Here is a 22,184-nt window from a genome sequence, read left to right as displayed (position 1 = left end):
TTTTTTATTTTATATTCTTTGCTGCTACTTTAATACTTTATTACATTTTAATTGTAGTTCTTTGACTCGCAAAACAAAGTTACGAAAATTCCTAATTCCGAGAAAAGGCTCAAAATCATTCAGTATTTTTAATTTTAGATTCAAAATAATACGTATCTTTTATATGGAGCACCAATAAAGTGCTGCACTTTCTTTGATAAAGTGACCACTTTTAGTTAAAATCATAAACACTGTTACTTTCTTAATGGAAGTCTCCTCACATGCATATCACACGATTTTTATTTCCTTCCAAACGAGTAGCTATTGTCTCTCTGTCTTCGATTGTTTCTTGGAAGAGAGAATATCATAGAGTAATAGCAAACCCTATAGGAGCGCAAACTCAAAAATTGAACATCAAATCATATATTCAGGGTACACGTGTAAAATGCATGCTCATAAACTAGTAAAAAAAAATAAACTAGACAAATAAAAGTACAATAATTCACATAAAAGCTCAATTTTTTTTTTTTGTTGGGAAAATCGAATGAGACTCCAAAACATTATAACCATAATTTTCAACAAAGAAATTAGTTAAACATTAAAAGAACATGCGGGTAGCTATATTTTTCAATAACTCACAAGTTAAGGTTTTTTTCATTCAACACACTTTATCGCTCCTTATTTTCTTACGAAAATAATTTTTGACATGTGGCAACTCTTTTATCGGGTTAGGGATTTAAACTTTTGGATCTTTATTTGATTTTTCACAGTCAGTTAGATACTTTATATGAATTAGTATATGTTTTTGTCTATTTTTATGTCCTTGATTTTAAGTGGTTGCATGCATGTATGGTTGTTTAGGGGGTCAGACCGGTCCGGTCATCGATTTTTGGATAAGTTGCTTCTAAAGTGTTTATATGAAAATCACATGTAAGTGAATTGATGAAAACTGGACTTTTCAAACGATGTTTCTTGATATATATATATATATATATATATATATATATATATATTCTTGTTGTTGTGTTGAAATTCTCTCTTGCTCTCTGGAAGATCCTTAAGTTGTATAATTGACATCCACTACTAAAATTGCAAGACATATATAGAGACGGATAAATTCTATAGTTGAAAAAAATTGGCTCTCTATCTTCATATACAATTGGCTCGGAACCACATACTGTGGCACCTGAACAACCTGTTAGAACACTAATGCAGGTTTGGATTATTTATCATCAATATAAAGCAAAAGTAAAAACAAAATACATAAATCATCAAATAGTTGTGTGACATTCAACTTTGCAGAAGACATTTAACATTGCTTCAAAAGTCCAGGCAAGACTGCTCCGATACCTATATACATCCAAGTCATCCTCAAGAGAATACCAGGAAGGTGAAGATGAAGATGTAAGGTCAACATACGCTCTTCTAAAAGGTTCTAAACAATGGAAATCTGATTGTGCATGCTCATTTTGAAGTTCTTTATCAATCAAATCTTGATCTGAAACAAGAATTGAGAATTTTATTTCAAATCCATTAAAATTGTGATTCCAGGAAACTACTCGCAAGCAAATGAACATAGTGACCAGAACCTTCAATCAATGATACAACTAAATCATGAGATTGCCAACTCTAAAAGCTTTATGAGTAAACAAAGAGATTATGCCATGGTAGTAATCAGTTTCTCAACTTGCACAACAAGGACCTAATCATGTAAAAGGAATTAAAAAAAATTAAGAACACGACATCAAAAAAAAGATTATTAGTTTTGAATTTATCTTCTTTGTCACCCAAGTCATCTCAAGAGAATACAAGGCAGGTGGAGATGAGGATGTAGGATCAACACATGTTCTTGTAAAAGGTTCTACACAAAATAATAAACAATGAGATATTTTTACTGCACAAATCCTAAGATGAATAAACAAGATGAAGTTAACAATGAGACAATCAATCTAGCCGTACCTACATTGATCGGCTTCACCAAGTAATCCATATGATGTTCCTAATGCTCCAAAAATATACGATGTACCTCGGCCCAATCTCTATTTATACCGCTCCTTTGCCTGTCTCTACCAACTTTATACAGATCAAGAAGTTTCTTATGGTGGGAGAGATCTCGTCTGAAACATGATCCATGCCAGCTCTGAGTGTAGGGTCATGTAAAATCCTCTTCTCGATACAGAAAATGGAGGTAAGAGAATAACCCATATAAAGTTGCTCACTGTATGGGGCCAGCAAAAATACTTCACATAGCCGGTCATATAGAAACCATGTGATCTATAATGAACCACCACATAAAGAAGAATTAGAGAAACATAATTACACTTCAAATGTTGATAACGTTTTGGCTACTCATGTGGAACTTACATTAATATATGTCAAACAAATGCCTTATGGTCATTTTCTGTTTCAACTTTCAAGGATAAACAACTGACAGGGTTGAATATTGAAATTGATCTTTTGAAACTGAGGTTCATATCGAATTATTTGTATATTGTTAAAAAAAAAAAAAAGGGACCTTGGGCCTAAGGAATGAGAAACTCTCGATTCACTCGAGTCTTGGGACAAGAAGGTCACTGCTACTAAAGAAACTAAAATTTGGCTTGAGGAAAGGTTTTAAGTAGGAACCTTTGGGTTTTTTTGTTGATCTCGTAATGTTTGCTTTAAAATTGAGGTTTATGGATGAATAATAATTTTTTTATCAGTAGTTGATGCATGTCTGCATTGTCTTTGAACTATTTACTAAATGCAGAATATCCTGATTTCCTTTACAGAAGAGTATGATTCAGTCAACAAACCATTTGTCGAAGGAGGAGACTTGACAAGCATGTCGAAGAATATGTCGCTATAGTCAGCAAGAAGATGCATTCAGAACAACCCATCAAAGGAATATACTAGCTAGTAGACCCATCCAAAATGAAAACAAAACTAGGGAGTGGAACAGGTGAAAAAAGTTGAAAAAATTAAGAAAATGAGATGAATGGAATGATTTCCAGAGAATTGATGTCTTTCTTTCTTCTTATTTTTGTTGTTGAACGAAAGTGGTGATAGTTTTACTTAGATACTCAGAGAAAGAAGAAAGAGATTGATAAAGAAGGGAAGAATACAATAACATACCTAGCGTAATATCACAAGTGGGGTATGAAAGGAGGGAAGAATCATTAGAAAAAAAAGAAAATAAAAAGGAAAAGAGAAAGAATGAGAAGCAGAGGATACACCTACTAAAGTTAACTGAGAATTTGAGATTTACGGTTAGTTAGGACTACTTCTATTAAGGGGCATAAAATGATAACCAAAGTAGCTCATCTCTTATACATTAAGGATTATTTTGATCATTTTCTCGAATTTTGACAGAGATAAATAACTTACATCTTCAAGTATTAACCGACTAAACAAGTCATGCATTGTAGAAATAGTAGGCCAGGAGGAGTGATTCTTCACCCGATTTCTCAACAGACACATGGCTTCATCTAAATGCCCTAACCCTTTCCCCAGACACATGGCTTCATCTAAATGCCCCAACCCTTTTCTTTTTTTATTTAATTTTAATAGTCTGGCAAATTTTAGGATATTTTTAAAAATTGTGGCTATTTATGAAATTCAACATTCTTCTACTTCTTCAACTAGGATCGAACCCATGGACTCATTTACGTGAATTTAGGTAATATATACGGAGTATATCATTTGATTTATATATTTCAGACTCCAATTTATCAATAACTAGAACCTACAATGTCAAAGTCTTATGAGATACTAGAAAATGTATGGAGGAGTCGTGTTATATTACTAGACCTTATCTGTAAGGCGTATCTTCACCGTCTTTCTAAAAAGTGGTTTCTAAAGTATATACTACCATGCATCTGCAAATTTATTCAAGAAATATACAAAGAATCGATATGCAAATATTATATTCATATATAACAGGTGTAGTGGATCCCTGATTTAGTGGAATCTAATCTCTTAAGACAGTATGATTAACATCATGGAATTCCTATTTATGCCAAAAATATAATAAAAACGACTGTTTTTTTAAAATCAATAATTATGAAATTATGTGTATGTCTCAGTGAACGTGTGAAACACCTAGTAAAAAATGTTGACACTGCCAGATAGGGGTAAAATTTTTGGGCTCAAGAGAAAGAGAAAAAAGAAGAAAAGAAAGAAAAAAATATCACCTATTATTAGGGTGAATCAGTAAACTAGACAATGGAGGGGGGGACAATCCTTCACTTCCATTTTTTTGTCTTATTGTTATGTAAATGGAAACAATACATCATTTAACAAATCAAGCTCTTGTTATATATATATTTATAAAATCCCCTCCCTTCATATACATTTATGCCTTGTATGGAGAAGGCATGGGCATACTCTTAACAATACCGCAAAGAGGTTGGTTGTCTGGGAGGTTGTACTCATCCCTTAAAGAGCGAGCAGGTGAGAGAACACTAAAGTAGAGTTGTTGTCCTAAGTGGAACCTCTCCCACATGTCTGATCTCAAGCTCCATAGTCCAGCATTGTCTAGGGTTGTCATCACCGCGGCCCATGAGTTTGGATAGACTTGGATACTATGTCTGCTTATTGCATCCACCAAGTTGTAGTTCTTTCTTTTATCGGGTGTCCACATCCCAGGCTCAATTGCTACTGCGAAGAAGGAATATCCGTCCAAATGATAGGTTTGAATGGTCTTTTCACGGTTCTCAAAGATGATCTCTACAAAGTTACGGAAGGTGGCATTCTTGATATTGGGGGCAACAGTCACCTTGTTTAGGTCAGTTAGGGGTTCATCAGCCATGAGATCATACTTGAAGATCTTATCAGTGGCTCCGAAGTATTCAGCGAGCTTGAATGGGGTGTCTGCACCGGTGTGGGAGATACCGTTCAAGGCGAATCGAAGCTTTCCCTCTACTTCGCTCCTAGAGTTGACAATCTTGAAAGTGCGGGTGATGTTTATTTGTCCGTAGTGGTAGGATCCCTGAGGGTTGGGGCGGGCAGCACTAGCAGTAAGGTTCCATCTGAAGGAGCGAAACTGGTTAATGGACCAGGCAATGCCTTGGGTGTTTTCTGGTGGAGGTGCTGGGAGGTCAGAAGATGCTGGTCCCTTGCCATTGGCATATCGAATGATAGCCACAGAGGAGAGATGTGCTTGCTTCAAGAACCTGCTAGAAACAATCATGTAATAGTCCTTGGGTTCTTGATCAGCAGTGACCAACACTGAAAAACATTGACCAACATGGAGGTCAAGGGACTCATAGATGTTCTGCACAGTGTGGGATCCCTCCATTTCTACCAACTTCATGGGGTGGCCTTGAATCCTGACGTTGACTGATGTCCTCATGCCGACATTGCAAAATCTGTACCTGTAGGTCTTGCCAGCCTCCATAGTGAAGAGTGGTTCGGCAACCTTGTCACCAACCTTGACAGATTTTCCATTAATGTGGATGCCATCGGGCCTGCCAATTGTGCGCCCCCCATCTAAGATTTTCTTCAAGGACTTGTAACCCTTGTTGTACCAATCACCCACGAAGACGTTATAATCATCGGCAGGATTGTCAAAAGGAACGGGGATAAGAGCACGGCTATGGACATTGATGGCACCAAAACCACCAGCGGCACGATGCAAGTCTGTTGTGGGGAAATAAAAGAAGCTACCGATCTGGTCCTTGACCTGGAAACGGTAGGTGAAGTTTGTACCGGGCATGATAGGGCACATGGTTCCTGGGGTACCATCCTGCCACGAATTCTTCCTTTGTTGGACACCATTCCAGGTTAAGAGCAAGGGCTCATCTAGATGGTTGAATACATTTACAACAATGTTGTTATTGGAGGTGCAGTTGATCCTGGGTCCTGGGAGCTGCCCATTTATGAGGATGCCCTGTAGTGGCACACCTAATGGAGAAATTGTGCCGTAGGTGACATTCCATTCAAAGAAGAGGTAAGGGTCCTCGGCTTTCACCGCCACAACTGAGAGGCAAACCAGCAAAGCCACAATTGTTAAACTAGTTCTCTCCATTTTCCCCTATCCCCAATCTCACACCTTTTTTTATATATTTTTTTTTTGGGGGAATTTATTTTATTATGACAAAGAAGAAGAGGGGACTGTCTTCTTCTTCCTTTTTTTTCAGTTGCTAGAGCTTGCATTTTGTACCTTCTCCTTGACGCCTTTTATAGCAAGTGATTTTTCTTTTGGAACCATTTATTCATACTTAATTGCCGAGATGATCTCTGTGGCTCTCCTTAAATTCTTAACTCCATTTTCGTGTTCCCTCTGGTTCGTTTATGTCCTTCCTTATTTCTCCCCTTAGCTTTTTTTTTTTTTTTTCTTCACATTAATTCTTATTCTAATGTTGACTTTTTCTTTTCTATTCCTCGAAAGTTTTGCAAAATGAGTGGTAAGAGTTTTCCTCTCGTTGCAATAGAAGTGATATAATTAGTTACCACACTTCTTGGTTAACAAAAAAAATACTCTTTTTCTATCTTCTGTTCCTATGCATGATAAAACAGATGGAAGTATAAATGACGATTTTCCTTCTTGAGTTTTTGTAGTCATTAATATGCAAAAAAGCAATCAGTAAAGTCTTGACGTTATCATACTACTTCCGTTTTATAACCCAACAAAATGAAATAATACTTTTTGTACATGGTAAAACACACACACACAAAAACATAAGGGATGTACTAAGCAAATAATTACGAGTATAATTTTTTTTTTTTTTTTTTTTTAATTGTGGTATAGTTCTATGGACTAACTACAACATCATAGAGCATATAACCGTATGACTACAAAAGTATGAGAGGTCATTTGGGGTATAAGGAAAAAAAATCTCGATATAAGATTCCGCTTAATTGATTATACAGTGTCTGGTTTGTAATGTATAAAACTTTATACTCCATTACTTACTAATTATCTTTGAATATATAAATAACGTGACATTTGATTTTCAGTGTAAAAATCTGCATAGCTAATGTGGTTTCTCGTATTACACTCTGTGTACTAGTGACATAACTTAGATGAGGATCCAGTTATTATTTTGTCTATCAAACTTCTTGTTCAGAACATTTACACCACTACAAATAAGATACAAGATATAAAAAAAATTCTATTAACACGGTTTATTGAATTAGTAACTATTAGGAGGTAATCAACTACTTTTATATTCTCCTGATCAAACTTGACATTTCTATATAACAAATAGGGATGTACATGGACCGGGTTGGTTCGGATTTTTTAAATATCAAACCAAATCAATTGCGTCGGGTCTTTAAATTTATATACCAAACCAAACCAATAAAATTTGGATTTTTCAACCTCGGGTTTTCTTGGGTTATTTGGTTTTCTCGGGTTTTTCGGTTTTTTTTTGGGGGAAAAGTCTTCATACAAAACATATAACTTTTACTTCAAATATTTCTTTAGTCCTAGTAAGATACAACTATATAATTAAGAATTAAGGTGTTTCTTAAGAAAATAATACAAAATGTGAGTTGAGTGACGGCATTGTATTAAAACATTCAACAAAAAATATAATAAAATCGGTTAAAATAAATATTGCTAATTAATAAGCCATAAAGAAAATGACCATAATCTAAAAGTACTAAGTCATGTTAAAATAAATATGGCTAATAAGTATTAATTACATGACAAAGAATTTTTTTTTTCACTCTCTAAACCAATTATGAAAAACTAAAGAGTAGATATCCAATATCATTGTCATTCCTAGTGGTAGAATTGAATTTCTTTTGTTAGCATTGGTGTTGAGTTAGTTTCGGTTTGGAATTTATTTGAGTTACTAACATCCGTGGGATATAAAACTTATTGACATTCAAAATTCTAAGTTCAAGCTAGAAATATAATATGATAAAAGACAAAAAACTACGAAAAAGTTTAAGAAATATTTATAAATTACATTACAAATAAATATTTTTATGTATAAAATATTTTAGAAAATGAATACATGTAGTGTTGGGTTGGTTTGGTTCGGTTTGACTTTTTTTTTTTTTTTTAGCTAAAAGCAAACCAAACCAATTATGATCGGATTTTTTTTTTCAACACCAAACCAAGTCAAACCAAACCATTAGTCGATTTTTTTCTCAGTTTGCTTCGGTTTATCGGTTTGGTGCGGTTTGTCGGTTTACTTTGTACACCTCTAATAACAAACATATATAATTGTGACTTGTGAGTATTAAATAATAATATCTGAAATATTCATAAAAATTAATTTACTGAATTTGCTAATTTTGTTAGACAAGATATATATATATATATATATATATATCGTGGGAAACATTCTGTTAAAAGGTTAAACTAGGACTCTAGTGCAGCTACTGGACCAACTCTTTCTTGCTTTGGTGTTTAGCTTTTCAATAGAGAAGTTTAGTATAATATAGTAATACAAATCACAAACAATTATATAGATTTTGTGTATCTAGTTCTTTTGCCTAGCTAGAACTCTAAGACCCGAATTTGAAATTAGAGTGAAAAGGGATGGATATATCTGATAATCCTAATAATGGTCATGGTTTGCCTATATATGTTGTATGGACAAGACTCCGGACATATTACTAAGCTTTAAATCAATTAATCATCCATTGGATGGATACCTATATATGTTGTATGGACAAGACTGTAGACATATTAATATAAAATGTGAACTTTGGGAGTAAGTGTTTTCTTTACCAAGCAAGTAAAAATTCGATTTGCCATTCGATTTAAAATTCGATTTGCCATTCAATCTTAATTTTCCAATTGATGATGATTGTTTATTTAGGTCCACCCCTTATTTGTTTTCGAATGAAATGGCATCTTAACTACAAAGTTATTTGAATATATCTATTTCTTAAACTATTTCGACACTTAAAACAGTACTGGAACATGGAAAATTGAGGCTCTTTCTAACAAAATGATGAGGTTCTGACACAAGAGACGCTCATTTTTTAATAATTAAGATCATGATATTTGTAAGCAATCCATCCTCAGTCCTCCATTGCAATTTGACTTGACAAGTCTTGTTTGTGTCATATATATAGTAACTAATAAACTTTTTATTTATTAAACGGTTTCTTTTTTTTATTATTATGTTTCATGTCCGAGTTTGGTCCCTTTATGTAGGAGATTTGTTAGATAATCAATATTACATATGAGCAATTAAATAGTGTAACAAGCTGACAGCTCAATAAAATTTGGAAAGAGTTGCATGTTGAAGTTTTAAACGTGCACTACTTCAGTTAATTTTTCTTTGAAAAGTAATACGTACTAGTTTTAAGAGCCCGTTTGGATTGACTTATAAGTGGTCGAACCAGCTTATAAGTTGTTTTTTGATTTTTTTTATGTTTGGCAAATCAGCTTATAAGCTAAAAAAGTGCTTAGAATAAGTCAAAATAAATAAATTGAGCTATTCAACTTATTTTTTTAACTTATAAGCTATTTTTTGGTTAAATCAACTTATAAATCACTTTTTTAAAGCTAATTCGAACGGGCTCTAACTCTATTTTTTCAAAAATTGCATATGTAGAGAGGACTTACGACCGTCTATTTCTGGGATTCCAAGAATGTCCGGATCCGACAGCCCAAAATCTAAAACACATCAAACTCGTCCACGTGGCACCACAAATTCGACAGGCTATTAGAGCCACTAGTCACAGACTTTCATTATACGAGCAACAAGGTCATATCCTGAATGGTCACTCTGAACTCTTAACAAACAATAGCCAGAATTTGAAAAAGCAAATCAAGAATCATCAAATTCTGCTCATGGCTACTAACACTAGCTACACCTCATTCTGTTCTTTGCTTAAGCTCAATCAAACGAAGCAAAACCCATCTTCTTCTTCTTTGTTTAAGGTTAATCAAGTCAGGAATCAGCTATGTTTTAGCATTTCAACAAGTAGCCACCATTTAGGAAGAGCTTCAATCTTGGTGGTTAAAGCTTCAGAAACAGAGGCAGCAAAAGCAAAGGGGGGAAAAGAAGGGGAAGAAGAAGAAGTGAAGTATGAAGAGTATGAAGTAGAGATTGTGCAGCCTTATGGACTGAAATTTACCAAAGGCAGAGATGGGGGTACTTACATTGATGCCATTGCTCCTGGAGGTTCTGCTGATAAGACTGGCAAATTCACTGTTGGAGATAAAGTCCTTGCCACCAGGTATACTCTTCTTAATTCTGAATCTTTAGTTACTTGCCTTTTTCTGATTGGTAGTTGTTTTATCTAGTATATTTTTGGAAGTTGGAACAAATCCATGACTTGTCAAAACTAACTATGGAGGTCGACGAAGATTAGGGTAAAAGGTTAGTAAATAGCTGAGTGTTGTCGTACTTTTAGTAGAATGATTTAGCTGAGATAACGTCCTTGCCACCAGGTGTACCAACCCATCCATAACTTTACCTTAAAAGGAATAAGATAGGGCAGATGGGAGTGGAACGAAATTAGCATAATGCCTTTACCTTATGTTATGACTTAGGGTGTGTTTGGTATGGAGGAAAGGGTTTTCTTGGAAAATAAGTTGGTTTCTTACTTATTTTTCATTGTTTGGTATATAAGCAAAAAATATTATCCCAATAGTATGTAATCTAGCAAAACACTATGGGGGTGAGATGGGGTGGGAAGTGGGGTTTAGGGGTGGCGGGGGGGTGGGAAGTCAAGGGGTGGGGATTGGGGGCATTGGGTGGGTAGGAAGGAGACAATGAAGTTGGAATGTCGCTTATGGAACTTGTATTTTCCTACTTCCATTGGGGAAGCAATTTTTCTCATTTGTAAGGAACTTGTTTTCCTAGAGATAATGTTTTTGTACAATATTTTCACTAACCAAACATGGGAAAGTTGAAAAACATTTTCTGGAAAATGTTATCCTCCCTACCAAACAAACCGTTAATCTCTGTGTTTCATGAGTCAATTTTAGTACGTGTAAGTAAAAAATGTGGAATGCGAAAATGTGTTCAGTGCAGTGTTTGGAGAAGAAATATGGCCTGCTGCTGAATATGGAAGAACAATGTACACTATCAGACAGAGAATTGGACCCTTGCTCATGAAGATGCAAAAGAGATATGGTTGGTCACTTAATCAAACTACTAATCTAGGATTATTCCTCTGTTACCTCATATGTATTTCTCTGCAGGGAAGGTGGAAGAAGCAGGTGAATTGACAGAAAAGGAAATTATCAGAGCAGAGAGGAATGCTGGTTTCATTAGTGATAGAGTTAGGGAAATTCAAGTGAGTAAACAAGTTTAAATGCTCTCTTTACACATGCATGCATATGCCTTGAGTGACCTTTCCGTGTGATGTCTAATCTCAGTTGACAAATGCTCGGAGGAAGAAAGAACAAAAAGAGCAAAGAGAAAGGGATCTTCGTGAAGGACTCCAACTTTCTAAGTAAGCCCATTTCATATTGTGTATTTCCAAAACTGGCTTATTATTGTCATTCAAGGTTCATATTAATGGATTGTGTTTATTTTATCATCCCGGTAAAAAAAGGAATGCCAAATACGAAGAAGCACTAGAAAAGTTTGAGTCTGTGTTAGGATCAAGACCAACTGGAAATGAAGCTGCTGTGGCAAGTTACAATGTTGCCTGTTGTTATTCCAAGCTTAATCAGGTAACTATCACTACTTTCATCAAAATCATATTTCCATAAGCAGGCTTACATTCATCTGCAAACCTTTGGCTAATTCTATACACTAGTACTCATCATTTTGATTTGAAAATGACCTTTCTCGAATTTTAAATGTTGCCTGCATATCTAGTTTTAGAGTCCATTTGGCTTAGCTTATAAGTTGCTGAAAACAGCTTCAGCTTTTTTGAGTGTTCGGCTGGCTAGCTTATAAGCCATTTTATGCTTAAAATAAGCCAAAAAAAAAAATAAGTTGGCCCGTTTGGCTTAGCTTAAAAAAAGCAGCTTATAAGCTATCGCAACTTTTTTTTTTTTTTTTTGGCTTATAAGCTGTTTTCAGCTTATATAAGCTGCTTTTTTTAAGCCCATCCAATCAGGCTCTTAGTAGGCTGAGCTTTAAGCTGACCATAAACTCATTTTGGATAATAAATTGCTCTTATAAGCTGGATCTTGGTTCTCAAAATGACTCTCTTACCCCCCCCCCCCTGCCCGACAGCTTCAAGCCGGCTTATCTGCCTTGGAGGATGCAATGGAAGCAGGATTTGAAGATTTTAAGGTAAATGAGAAAACGAAACATGCAAGAAGTTTGCAGGAAATTGTATGGTGTAGTACTGCAGGAAATTGTATGGTGTAGTACCTGATTAATATTTGTCAAATGCTGCCTGTAAACAGAGAATCAGGACAGACCCCGATCTTGCCAATCTAAGGACGTCTGAGGATTTTGAGACTCTCATGAAAAAGTATGATGAATCGTTCATCAATGAGAATGCCATCAATGCGATTAAGTCCCTGTTTGGCTTCAACAAGAAATAGAGGCAGCAGCACATGCGTAAACTGAATTGCCAATAGCCCAACATTCCCATTGCTGGTATCTTACTTTGACATCCATGCACATATAAGGCAAAAGATATGGATCTGCAGCAAACTATGCTCCCTTTTTTGGATTTTGTTTATAGCCTGAGTTAGAGATATCAAAATACTTTCTGATCATTAATTTTTTATTTTAATTGTATTACGCTATGGTCAATCTCGTGTAATTATAAGGGGGGTATTCTGAATATGAAAAGTTTTCCAATCTGAAACCTACATATGCATCCATTTTTATTCTCCATCATCCTTAATGTGCCAATATGTCGGAAAAAGTATCAAACTATAACTACTGACAAGGAGAACCATCAAACTCAGTTCTAGTGAAACCTGATTTGATATCTACTCTTGGTTTAAGTGGTACAGTAGAGTTTAAACGCAAAAGAAACTGAAAGCCTCCACTATGGTGGTGACAGATGATCCCCTTCTTTGAAATTTAAGTGGAGAGCTTTTTTATTTCATCTTGATATCAACACTCAGATGACATGCTACTGTAAAAGTGTATAATTTGATGATTGGGAACACCTTTTTACCTTCAAACATATATATAAACCAACAACAACAATAATCCCACAAGGGGTCTGGGGAGGGTAGGAATCGTAGGATGTACGCAAACTTTTGTGGGGACAGAGAGTTTGTTTCCGGTGGTGATACTCCACTAGTCAAGAAGGAAGATGATTAAGTTTGCAAGTGATGTGGGACGTTAAGATCAAGACAACCTGGAACTGTTTAGGAGCAGACCAAATCCAAGTAACTACTGAATATGCATGACAGCGTTATGAATGAACCATGTCCCTATATATAGCTAAAAAGGGGCAAAAAAAAAAAAGGGGGTGATCACTTTTGTTTTCGTTTCTTTTCCTTTAGCTATTCCTTCCAAGCCTTCGGTATAAAAAGTCAGATAGGCACAATTGCATCTTGTCTTGATCTTTGCTAACATAATACGAAGTAAAATGCAAAATTGGGGCCAGAATGTCCTTCAACTTTTACAGAAACAGGATGTGTCTGCCACTCTCTCAAATTTCAAGGGGCTAACTGCCAGTTTCTGAGAATCAAGGGGTCTGCGAAAGAATTATCAGTGTGCTATAAACTTTTCTAACTTCCGTGGAATTTCCATTGGTGAGAGATAGCCAGTGAAAATTGTCCACCTATAAAAAGCCCTAGTGAGCATTTACATAATCTACTACTACAATAACTTAATCAACTACAAACACAAAAGATTTGTCACTGCAATACTCAATTCATTGACTTCACTTAAACACTCTAGTCAACTAGCTGATTTGTCATTGTCATGCACAATCCATTGACCAGCATCTTCCTTTAAAAACAGAATGTGTTCATTAATTCTTTAGTTGTAAAAAACAACTGACAGTTGGACAAAGGATCATTCAAAGAGTATCCACCATGACTAGAACATGCCTACTACTCTTTCATAGTTGGACAAAGGATCATTGTATCCACCATGACTAGAACATGCCTACTACTCTTTCAATAGATTTCTGCTTTTTGCTGTCCAGATGATAAAAAACAAGCCCTTCTCAAGTTCAAATCTGCATTCCTGGAGAATAATTCATCTTCCACGGACGGTTTCTTCAGCTATTGACTTGAGGACTGGAATTCCACCTCTGATTGTAGTTGGGAGAGTCATTTGTGACTCTAGACAAAATTCTGGAGTTGTGATTTCTCTCTATCTAGATTCCCTTCAATCTCTTGAGGTCACTACTTCTGTTTTGGCAGCCCTATTTGGTATTAAATCTTTGATGATGCTTATCTTGTCCTCAAATCACATACAAGGCCAAGTACCGGGTGAAGAGCTCGCCAATCTTGGAAACTTAGTTCACCTTGACTTAATGCACAGCAACTTTACTGGCCCTATTTCCCCACGAGATTTTCACTTGAGGCACCTCCAATATCTACACTTGAGTGGGAATTTGCTCACTGGTGCTTTGAATCCTCAAGTAGGATATCTTCAGAAGTTGAGGACATTGAAGCTGGATGACAACTTTATTGGTGGGAACATTCCATGGATATTGGAAACCTCACTAAGATTCAAGAATTGTCCCTCAGAAACAATCATTTTTCTGGTGGAATCCCACTTTCAGTATTGAACTTGAAGGGATTGCAAGTGTTTGATTTAAAGGAAAATCTGCTTCACGGCAGATTCTAACCGAGACTGGGAGCTTGTCAAATCTCTACTTTGGCCTTGAGCAAGAACAAGCTGACTGGTGTTAGTCCAAGTTCAATACAGAACATTACCAAGTTGGAGACTCTTAAGTTGGATAAAAATATGCATAGTGGTGAATTCCATCTTGGTCTTCAACATGAAGGCTCTGAAAAATCTGTTTCTTGGAAAAAATGCATACAAATGGAACAACAATGCCAAGATAGTGCCTCAATGTATTATCTGGACTATCCCTTCAGTCTAGTGGTGTTGTAGGACAGATCCCAGGATGGATTTCTTGACAAACAAGTCTTGATTACTTGGATTTGAGTAACAACAAGCTCAAAGGAAATTTCCCTGCTGCCACTTGGAAGTAGAAGCTGGTTCAAAGAATAATGCATAGACAATGTCTTGTCTCCTCTTCAGTGTCAGTATCTCCAGTTTCACTGCAGAAGCATCATCACCCATAGGGAATTAACAAAAGTGAAACAGGATTTAGAGAGCATGACGAGAAAAGTGAACAACGCAATATTAATTCATCTAATCTACTTACATAAAAGAAGCAACAAAAGCAAGCACTTTTGACTAAGTCCTGAATTGATGTCAAGTAAATTCATCCATCGGGAAAGAGGACAGATGGAATTATATACTAAATGTAACATCTCAACATGCTTCTAGTCTGCAACAGGAGAGACAGAGAACGCAGCCACTAACATTATGTTTCTGAATGGTTACATCTTTTATGTATCGGTGTATTCCGGAAGAAGTAAGCTTTCCCTCTTTCTTATGATTAGAATGCCTTTTTACCAATGCTTGTACATGCCATTTTCCATCTTCATGTCCAATCACCTAATTGCTCAAGATCAATTCACTTAAGGATAGCTTTTAATTCTGAGCCGTAAATTCTGTTCCACAAAAATTGCACTAAGCGGGCTTTATATACTTGACACTATCTACGCTAATTATTGATGAGAAAGGCAGTTAGTAGTTTTAAATGGCTAGAAAGCTGTTTCTACTTTCTAGAAACCTTCATCAAGAACAGCTTACTCGACAAATGCTTATATTAGTATAAATTACTATAAACTAAAATGTTGTATCGAACGCACTTACATTGGCTTAGAACTTGACTGCATACTGTCATGAGCCAATTAGAAGGCTCACAGTTTCCCGTTCAACTTTATGACCAGCAGAATCTTAGTCATGACAATCAATTTAACTCTTTTAACTCTCTCCATCCCAGATAAAAAAATAACGACCTCATACTCGTTTAGTATAAGCAAAGAAAGTTGACATCAAAATAAACCATGTTTAGCATCAGCAAAGAAAGGCATAACAGAATGTGAAAGGTTAACAATCCGAATAAAAATGCCATGTACAAAGATATTTGAACCAACAGTTGTGACCACAAACTAACTATGGGCACATCAAGTAAACCTTCTCCAAATCAACAACAAAAATCTGAGACAGGAAAACACAAGCATTGCACATTGGCACTGTACTTATCATTGTCCACTCAATTTCCTATCACACCCCATGTCTAACTCAGAAATTAGAAAATTTCTCCCGAAAGCATATTAAATTAGAAATTCTTTGGTGAAGATCGTCATATTCCTATCACATGCCTGATTTAAATTGGTCTTAATCTGTTCAGAAATATAGATGAGGACAAATTAACTTCTCCTTTTTCCAAGATATTCAAACTTATAGCAGTTAGATTGCAATAATATATCTAAGTAAATCCAGTAACCTGGATCTATGTTCTCCACATTTTGCCCTTGACCCCTTAATTTAAATTCACAATACCAGAATTAAGAAAATCATATCAACAAGAATACATTTTTTGTGCAAGGAGTTGAGTCAAATGTAATGCTGCAAAATTTACCTGGATTCAAACTCCTTGATCTCAACAAGTTCTTTTCCTATGTTATCCATCCATTGAACTCTCTTAGGTCCAACAAGAGGACCTTTCCTAATACAGCTTTTAAGACCATTTCCATTTCCATTTCCAGAAGGTTCTAGACTCTCTTCTTTGAGCTCGGATTGTTGATGAGGAAGAGAAACAACATGTTGGGTACTTTGCAATTTCAATGGGCCTGGAGTGTAAAGATGAGCAGCAGAGGGTTTACAGAAACAAATAAACGGACAATGGATTTTGCAGAACAAAACCCTCATCAAACTGCTTTCCTTCATCAATAACTCATTTCAAGAATGACCATTGACAAGAGAAAAAGATCCAAGCTTTGACTTCATAAAGCAATTGAAACACCCAAATTTTCATATGACAACCAATTAATTATTCTCCCTTGAGCTGACACATGAAATAATGATGTCCCAAATTCCCAACAAAAGTAATAAGTAAAAATACTGAGCAGGAAAAGTAAACAAACTATATTTTCAAGAAAGACGCTCTGATTGTGAATTCCAAACACCCCCCAATCAAGAATCATATCATCCAGGAACTCTGCTCCTGCACCTTTTTTTTACATGAAAATTCTGATCCTTGAGAATTTATTTTAATGATGAAAAGAAAGGGACATGTCTTGTAGTTATTAGAGAGAGAAAAACAAAGGTGCTTCCATCTAATGGTGAAATGACTGTTCTACCCTCTGCTGGTTCAATGAAGAAAAACCAAATTGGAATAATTAATGGAAGGTTGAGTTAATGTCAGAAGGAACAAAAAGCTTTGCTGGAAGAGAAACTACAAAAAGCTTAGATGAAGTGAAGAAGATGCATACCAATTTTCAAAAGACTCCAAAACATGGCAACTGTACTCTTCCCAAAGTATTTATAACTAACTAGTATGTACCACACAAACTACTTTCATAAGAATACTGACATGTCCCTTTTGAAATTGAAAGCTGCTTTCTTCTTTTTTCTAAAAAATTGTCACCAACCACCTTGAAAGAATTAATAGTTTTCTTATGAACATCCAACAAAAGTGTGATTTATTTATAAAAAAATAAAATGACTTAGAAGTTTGGACGAACAAACAAAGGTTTTAAATTTTATTTGGCAAATAAAGAAATGAATAGGGATCTTCAACAAGGAAGATTAGGTCAACAAGACAAGATTGTCCAAAGAAAAGAAGAAGGAATATGCAAACACCAAAGACAATTAATGTGTTGAGTTTTGCTACCCAGTGGTTTGCATGATGGTAACCCCACTTTAAAAGTAAATTTATTTCAACGTAATAAGATAATGACTTTAAACAATACCATAAGTCTTCAAATTGGTGCTTCTTTTCTTTTTAATTAGGCAATCCATGGGGTGGGGAACTCAATTGATTTCCAAGGGCTTCTTGCATAATATAGTCTTTTTTGGTTTCCTTTCTTTTCTTGGTCATATTGACTTCACAGCAAAACTTTCTTTTTTTAAGCCTTGTTAAATTCTTGACAATCGTTATTTTGATCCCTTTTTTTGTATTATTTTTTTTGTTCTTTCTCTTTTGGTTTTGCAATATGGCAATATTACTTTAGAGGCCTAGCTATGTTTATACTTGAGTGTAGATGAATATATAGGGTTATCAAGGCATTCCAAGTTCGATATGTTGGTTATGCAACCATGTGAAGCTAGAGAACAAATAAGAAAATAATCTTTTACTCTGAAAGGCAAACTTTTTTATAGGGCATAACCTTGAGGTGGTGAGACTTGCTCACCATGCACTGTTACTCACCCAAAACACTAAATTAAGAAACCAAGATAAAAATATAAAAACGAAAAGGCATAATACCTCGGGACTTTCTAAAGTTGGCACACCGTCCTAATCATCCCCTGAACTTGGTGACACTCACATGACAAAGGGCGTGGATACACTCTCATTAAAACGCACGAGGGTAAGGAAAAATAAAAAATTAACTTCCGATTATAATATTTTTCAACTGTTAATTGTCACATAGTCATATACCGTAATTTATTCGTTACTATATATATCTTCTTACTTCTTATTAATATACTACGCATATCTTACTCAACTTTGTAATTTTTTTTTTCATTTTAAGGTGCAATATCTATTTGTGTATTTCCATAGACGGGGAAAAAGAGTTGATGGTTCTTGAGGCCAAAAAAACTTTTCATTGCCTCCATAATTGCTCTCACTTTATTCACTCGGAGGCTCAATAGTTTACCAACACACTTTTTCCTGTACTGGCAATATTTCAAAATGGGCTACTTGCTACGCCTTATTCGTTTTCCATGTTTCTTTTTCTCATATCATTTTCATAAAATCAAGATCCATTATTTACCCCTTGTATACTTTTTTCCTCTAAATTAGATTCATTAATTTGCCATGCATGTTCTAACCGTCTGGGGATCAATATCATTTTGGTAAAAGCAGATGATATTATATTCTCTAATTACACAAATAGTGAATGCATACCACTTCTTCACATAGAAATGCGATGAAGGTGGGGGGCAGTATAGATAGGATGTGAAATGAAAATGGAAGCAACAAAATGATTAAGGGAAGGCCTATAAAGTTGAGAGCTTTAATTTAATGACAGAAATGAAAAAAATTCAATCTTTAGACACCAACTTTTAAAGAAAAAGTTTTAACTTTTACTCCCAAGATTGGGACAAACGCATGGTAATGTATTTGATTGCGGAAGCAAAGTTGCTGTCTTCTTGTCCTACCTCATGCCCTACAACCCCTTCCTTTCTCATATCCACCCAACCCCCCGAAACCTTTTTTCTTTTCTTTTTAAATGAAAATAGCCATCAATGATGTAGTTCCAATATCACGAGCATATCACGCTGATTTTAGTTGGGTTTACTTTAGATTATATAGTTTTTGCATTATAATTTGGGATGAATAATTTCTGCAATGCTTGTCGAGAATGTCCAGTTGACTACATGTATGAAAAACGTCGATGCGTGTACCAAGTAAGAAACAAAAAGAATATAGCCTCTGCATCATTTCATGAACGCTCGTGGCAGTAATTATTAGGAAAAGTTCAAAAAGGGAAAAGTAAGAAACAATTAAATTAGTAGTATGTGGTTTCAAAAGTTAAAGAGGAATGTAATTATTGGTTAAAAAATTGTGGCCTCAGAGTCTAACCGAATATTTGCTCCTTGCTTTCTCATTAGTTGGTTGGTTGGGGGGGGGGCTGTTTCATAATCTGTCATCCTTTAAGTGTAGTTGATACAAGATAATGGAACAATAAGCCAGCCATGCCCACATAAGCTATAACGACCCAACTAGAGGGCCATCTCTGAACTCACTGTCAAACCTTGAAGACTTGACCCTCTTCCTCTAACCTTTATCTCCATGGCCCGCGCCCCTGTGACTAAGCTTTATTTGGCTTGGCAGGTCGTCAAAAGGATGGCACATCTCGTCTCTGACTGAAGGCATCGGTGGAGGGCGGGGGTATTGGGCTAGAGCTTGGGACCCTTATTGCTCCCTGCGGTCGGGTGGGGTGTGAGAGGTCGAGATGGAATCTCGTTACGGGACTCTTCCCTCTGTATCCGCGGCAGTTCCCACATTTCGATTCTTCTTGCCTCTTGTCTCGCCCTTACGGGCTACAAGCTTTTCTTTTCATAGGCATCGGCCGAAAACATAATGCACGGTTACGAAAAAAAAGGAATCACGGTAACATAGCTCTGTCGCACAATCTAAGATGAGAAAAAAGCTCGGATTCCTAAATACTCGCAACTCACCCGTTTTTATAAGTGTGGCGACGCTTCGCCATGCTCTGCGGAACTCTCACTAGGACACGACCTCGTGAATATACCACAGAATGACTGCTCGATACCCATAAGTTGCGCCATGCACGTGTAAGCCATCCGCATAGGCCCATCCCGTTTGATACGGACCGGTGCAATTTCGGGAGTAGCGGGCGGGACTCGTCCGTCTGCATAAATTCGTAGGCTACACGTGGCGGGTCTCCAAATGAGGGTCAGGTGTTTGGACCAAATAAATGAAAAAATAAGTCGGCGCCACCGCCGTGTAAGCCATCAACGTCGGTCCCGGCACGTTTGGTGCGGACGGATGCAATTTGAGGCAAATAAAGCGACGCTGCGTCTGTCTCGCAAAACCGGCCAGGCTAATACACGACGGGTCTCAAATGAGGATCTCGGTGTTTGGACCAAATAAATGAAAAAATAAACCGCGCTCGCCGTGTAATCATCATCGCGTAGGTCTGACCCATTTGGTAAAGGACGGTGCCATTTCGGAACAAATAAGGCGCTCGTCCGATCTTGCAAAACCCGTAGCTAATATACACGCCGGGTCTCCAACGAGAGTCCTCGATGTTTGGACCAAATAAATGAAAAAATAAGTTGCGCCCTACCCATCTAAGCTACCCAGATCGGTCCCCAACCCGTTTGGTATGGACCGGTGAAATTTTAGGGTAAACAGAGCCGGCTCGTTCTATCTCACAAAATCGATAGTCTAATACACACGACGGGTTTCTAAACGAAGGTCATTGGTGTTTGGACAAAATAAATAGAAAAATAAGCCGTGCCCTACCCGTGTAAGCTATACGCATCGGTCCTTAGCCCAGTTTGGTACGGACCGCTGCAATTTCCGGGCAAACAGAGCCTTCTCGTCCAATCTCGCCAAATCCATAGTCTAATACACATAACGGGTCTCCAAATGAGGGTCCTAGGTGTTTGGACCAAATAAATGAAAAAATAAGCCCGCGCCACACGTGTCGCCATCCAGCCCGGCACGTTTGGTACGGAGATTGTAATTTGAGGGCAAATAGAGTCGACTCGTCCTATCTCGCAAAACCCATAGACCAATACACACGACGGGTCTCCAAACGAGGGATCGCGATATCTGGACTAAATAAATGGAAAAATAAGCCGCGCCCTGCCCGTGTAAGCCATCCGCATAGGTCCCAGCCCGTTTGGTAAGGACCGATGCAATTTCGGGACAAATAGAGCCGGCTCGTCCGATCTCGCAAAACCCATAAGCTAATATACATGACGGGTCTCCAAACGAGGGTCCTTGGTGTTTGGATCAAATAAATGAAAAAATAAGTTGCGCCCTGCCCGTCTAAGCTACTCGGATCGGTCCCCAGCCCGTTTGGTACGGATCGGTGCAATTTCGAGGTAAACAGAGCTGGCTCATCTGATCTCGCAAAATCGATCGTCTAATACGCATGACGGGTCTCCAAACGAGGGTTATCGATGTTTGGACAAAATAAAATAAAAAATAAATCGCGCCCTAGCCGTGTAAGCCATCCGCATAGGTTCGTATCCCGTTTGATACGGACCGGTGAAATTTTGGGGAAAACAGAGCCGGCTCGTCTGATTTCGCAGAATCCAAAGGCTAATACATACGAGGGGTATCAAATCAAGGGTCCTACAGGCAACGAGGATTCCAAATAACGTGTGCTCTTGCGCGTAAGTGCCAATAATCGTAATTTGGGTTTTACGGCTCATAAATACAAATGAAGCGAGTTGACAATAACAAAGTCATGGGCATCGTCACCAACTTGTTTGTGATGGACAGGTCGATTTTTAAGGCATTCATACTCCAACGACAAGATTCCAAAACTGTTACTAATACCCCCAAAGTCTAAAAATCATGAATTTCGCTATAAATCAAAAAAAGGGTTAAAAATAATGGTAGAGCCCCTCCCA

At 36.7% G+C, this 22,184-nt stretch overlaps 3 protein-coding genes across 3 annotated transcripts; 1 reads left to right on the top strand and 2 right to left on the bottom strand.

The window, feature by feature from the left end:
• Positions 1 to 4,063: 4,063 nt before the first annotated feature.
• Positions 4,064 to 6,124, bottom strand: LOC132034270 (L-ascorbate oxidase homolog). The gene has a single exon (XM_059424566.1). It carries the CDS (start codon positions 5,984 to 5,986, stop codon positions 4,313 to 4,315), a length of 1,674 nt encoding a protein of 557 aa, XP_059280549.1. The 5' UTR covers positions 5,987 to 6,124; the 3' UTR covers positions 4,064 to 4,312.
• A 3,494-nt stretch (positions 6,125 to 9,618) lies between these two features.
• On the top strand, positions 9,619 to 12,658 carry LOC132034269 (protein MET1, chloroplastic). Its single transcript, XM_059424565.1, has 7 exons — positions 9,619 to 10,110; positions 10,906 to 11,012; positions 11,081 to 11,175; positions 11,258 to 11,334; positions 11,437 to 11,557; positions 12,069 to 12,128; positions 12,245 to 12,658. The coding sequence occupies exons 1-7, from the start codon at positions 9,722 to 9,724 to the stop codon at positions 12,383 to 12,385; spliced, it is 990 nt and encodes a 329-aa protein (XP_059280548.1). The 5' UTR covers positions 9,619 to 9,721; the 3' UTR covers positions 12,386 to 12,658.
• A 1,870-nt stretch (positions 12,659 to 14,528) lies between these two features.
• LOC132034268 (uncharacterized) lies at positions 14,529 to 17,251 on the bottom strand. Its single transcript, XM_059424564.1, has 2 exons — positions 16,483 to 17,251; positions 14,529 to 15,046 (listed from the first exon to the last, which is right to left on the bottom strand). The coding sequence occupies exons 1-2, from the start codon at positions 16,788 to 16,790 to the stop codon at positions 14,986 to 14,988; spliced, it is 369 nt and encodes a 122-aa protein (XP_059280547.1). The 5' UTR covers positions 16,791 to 17,251; the 3' UTR covers positions 14,529 to 14,985.
• Between the last annotated feature and the right edge of the window lie 4,933 nt (positions 17,252 to 22,184).

This window comes from Lycium ferocissimum, chromosome 10, assembly GCF_029784015.1.
Source record: "Lycium ferocissimum isolate CSIRO_LF1 chromosome 10, AGI_CSIRO_Lferr_CH_V1, whole genome shotgun sequence".
NCBI classification, from domain to species: Eukaryota; Viridiplantae; Streptophyta; class Magnoliopsida; order Solanales; family Solanaceae; genus Lycium; species Lycium ferocissimum.
Note: the sequence above shows the minus strand (reverse complement) of the source record. Positions and strands in the feature narration are given on the sequence as shown.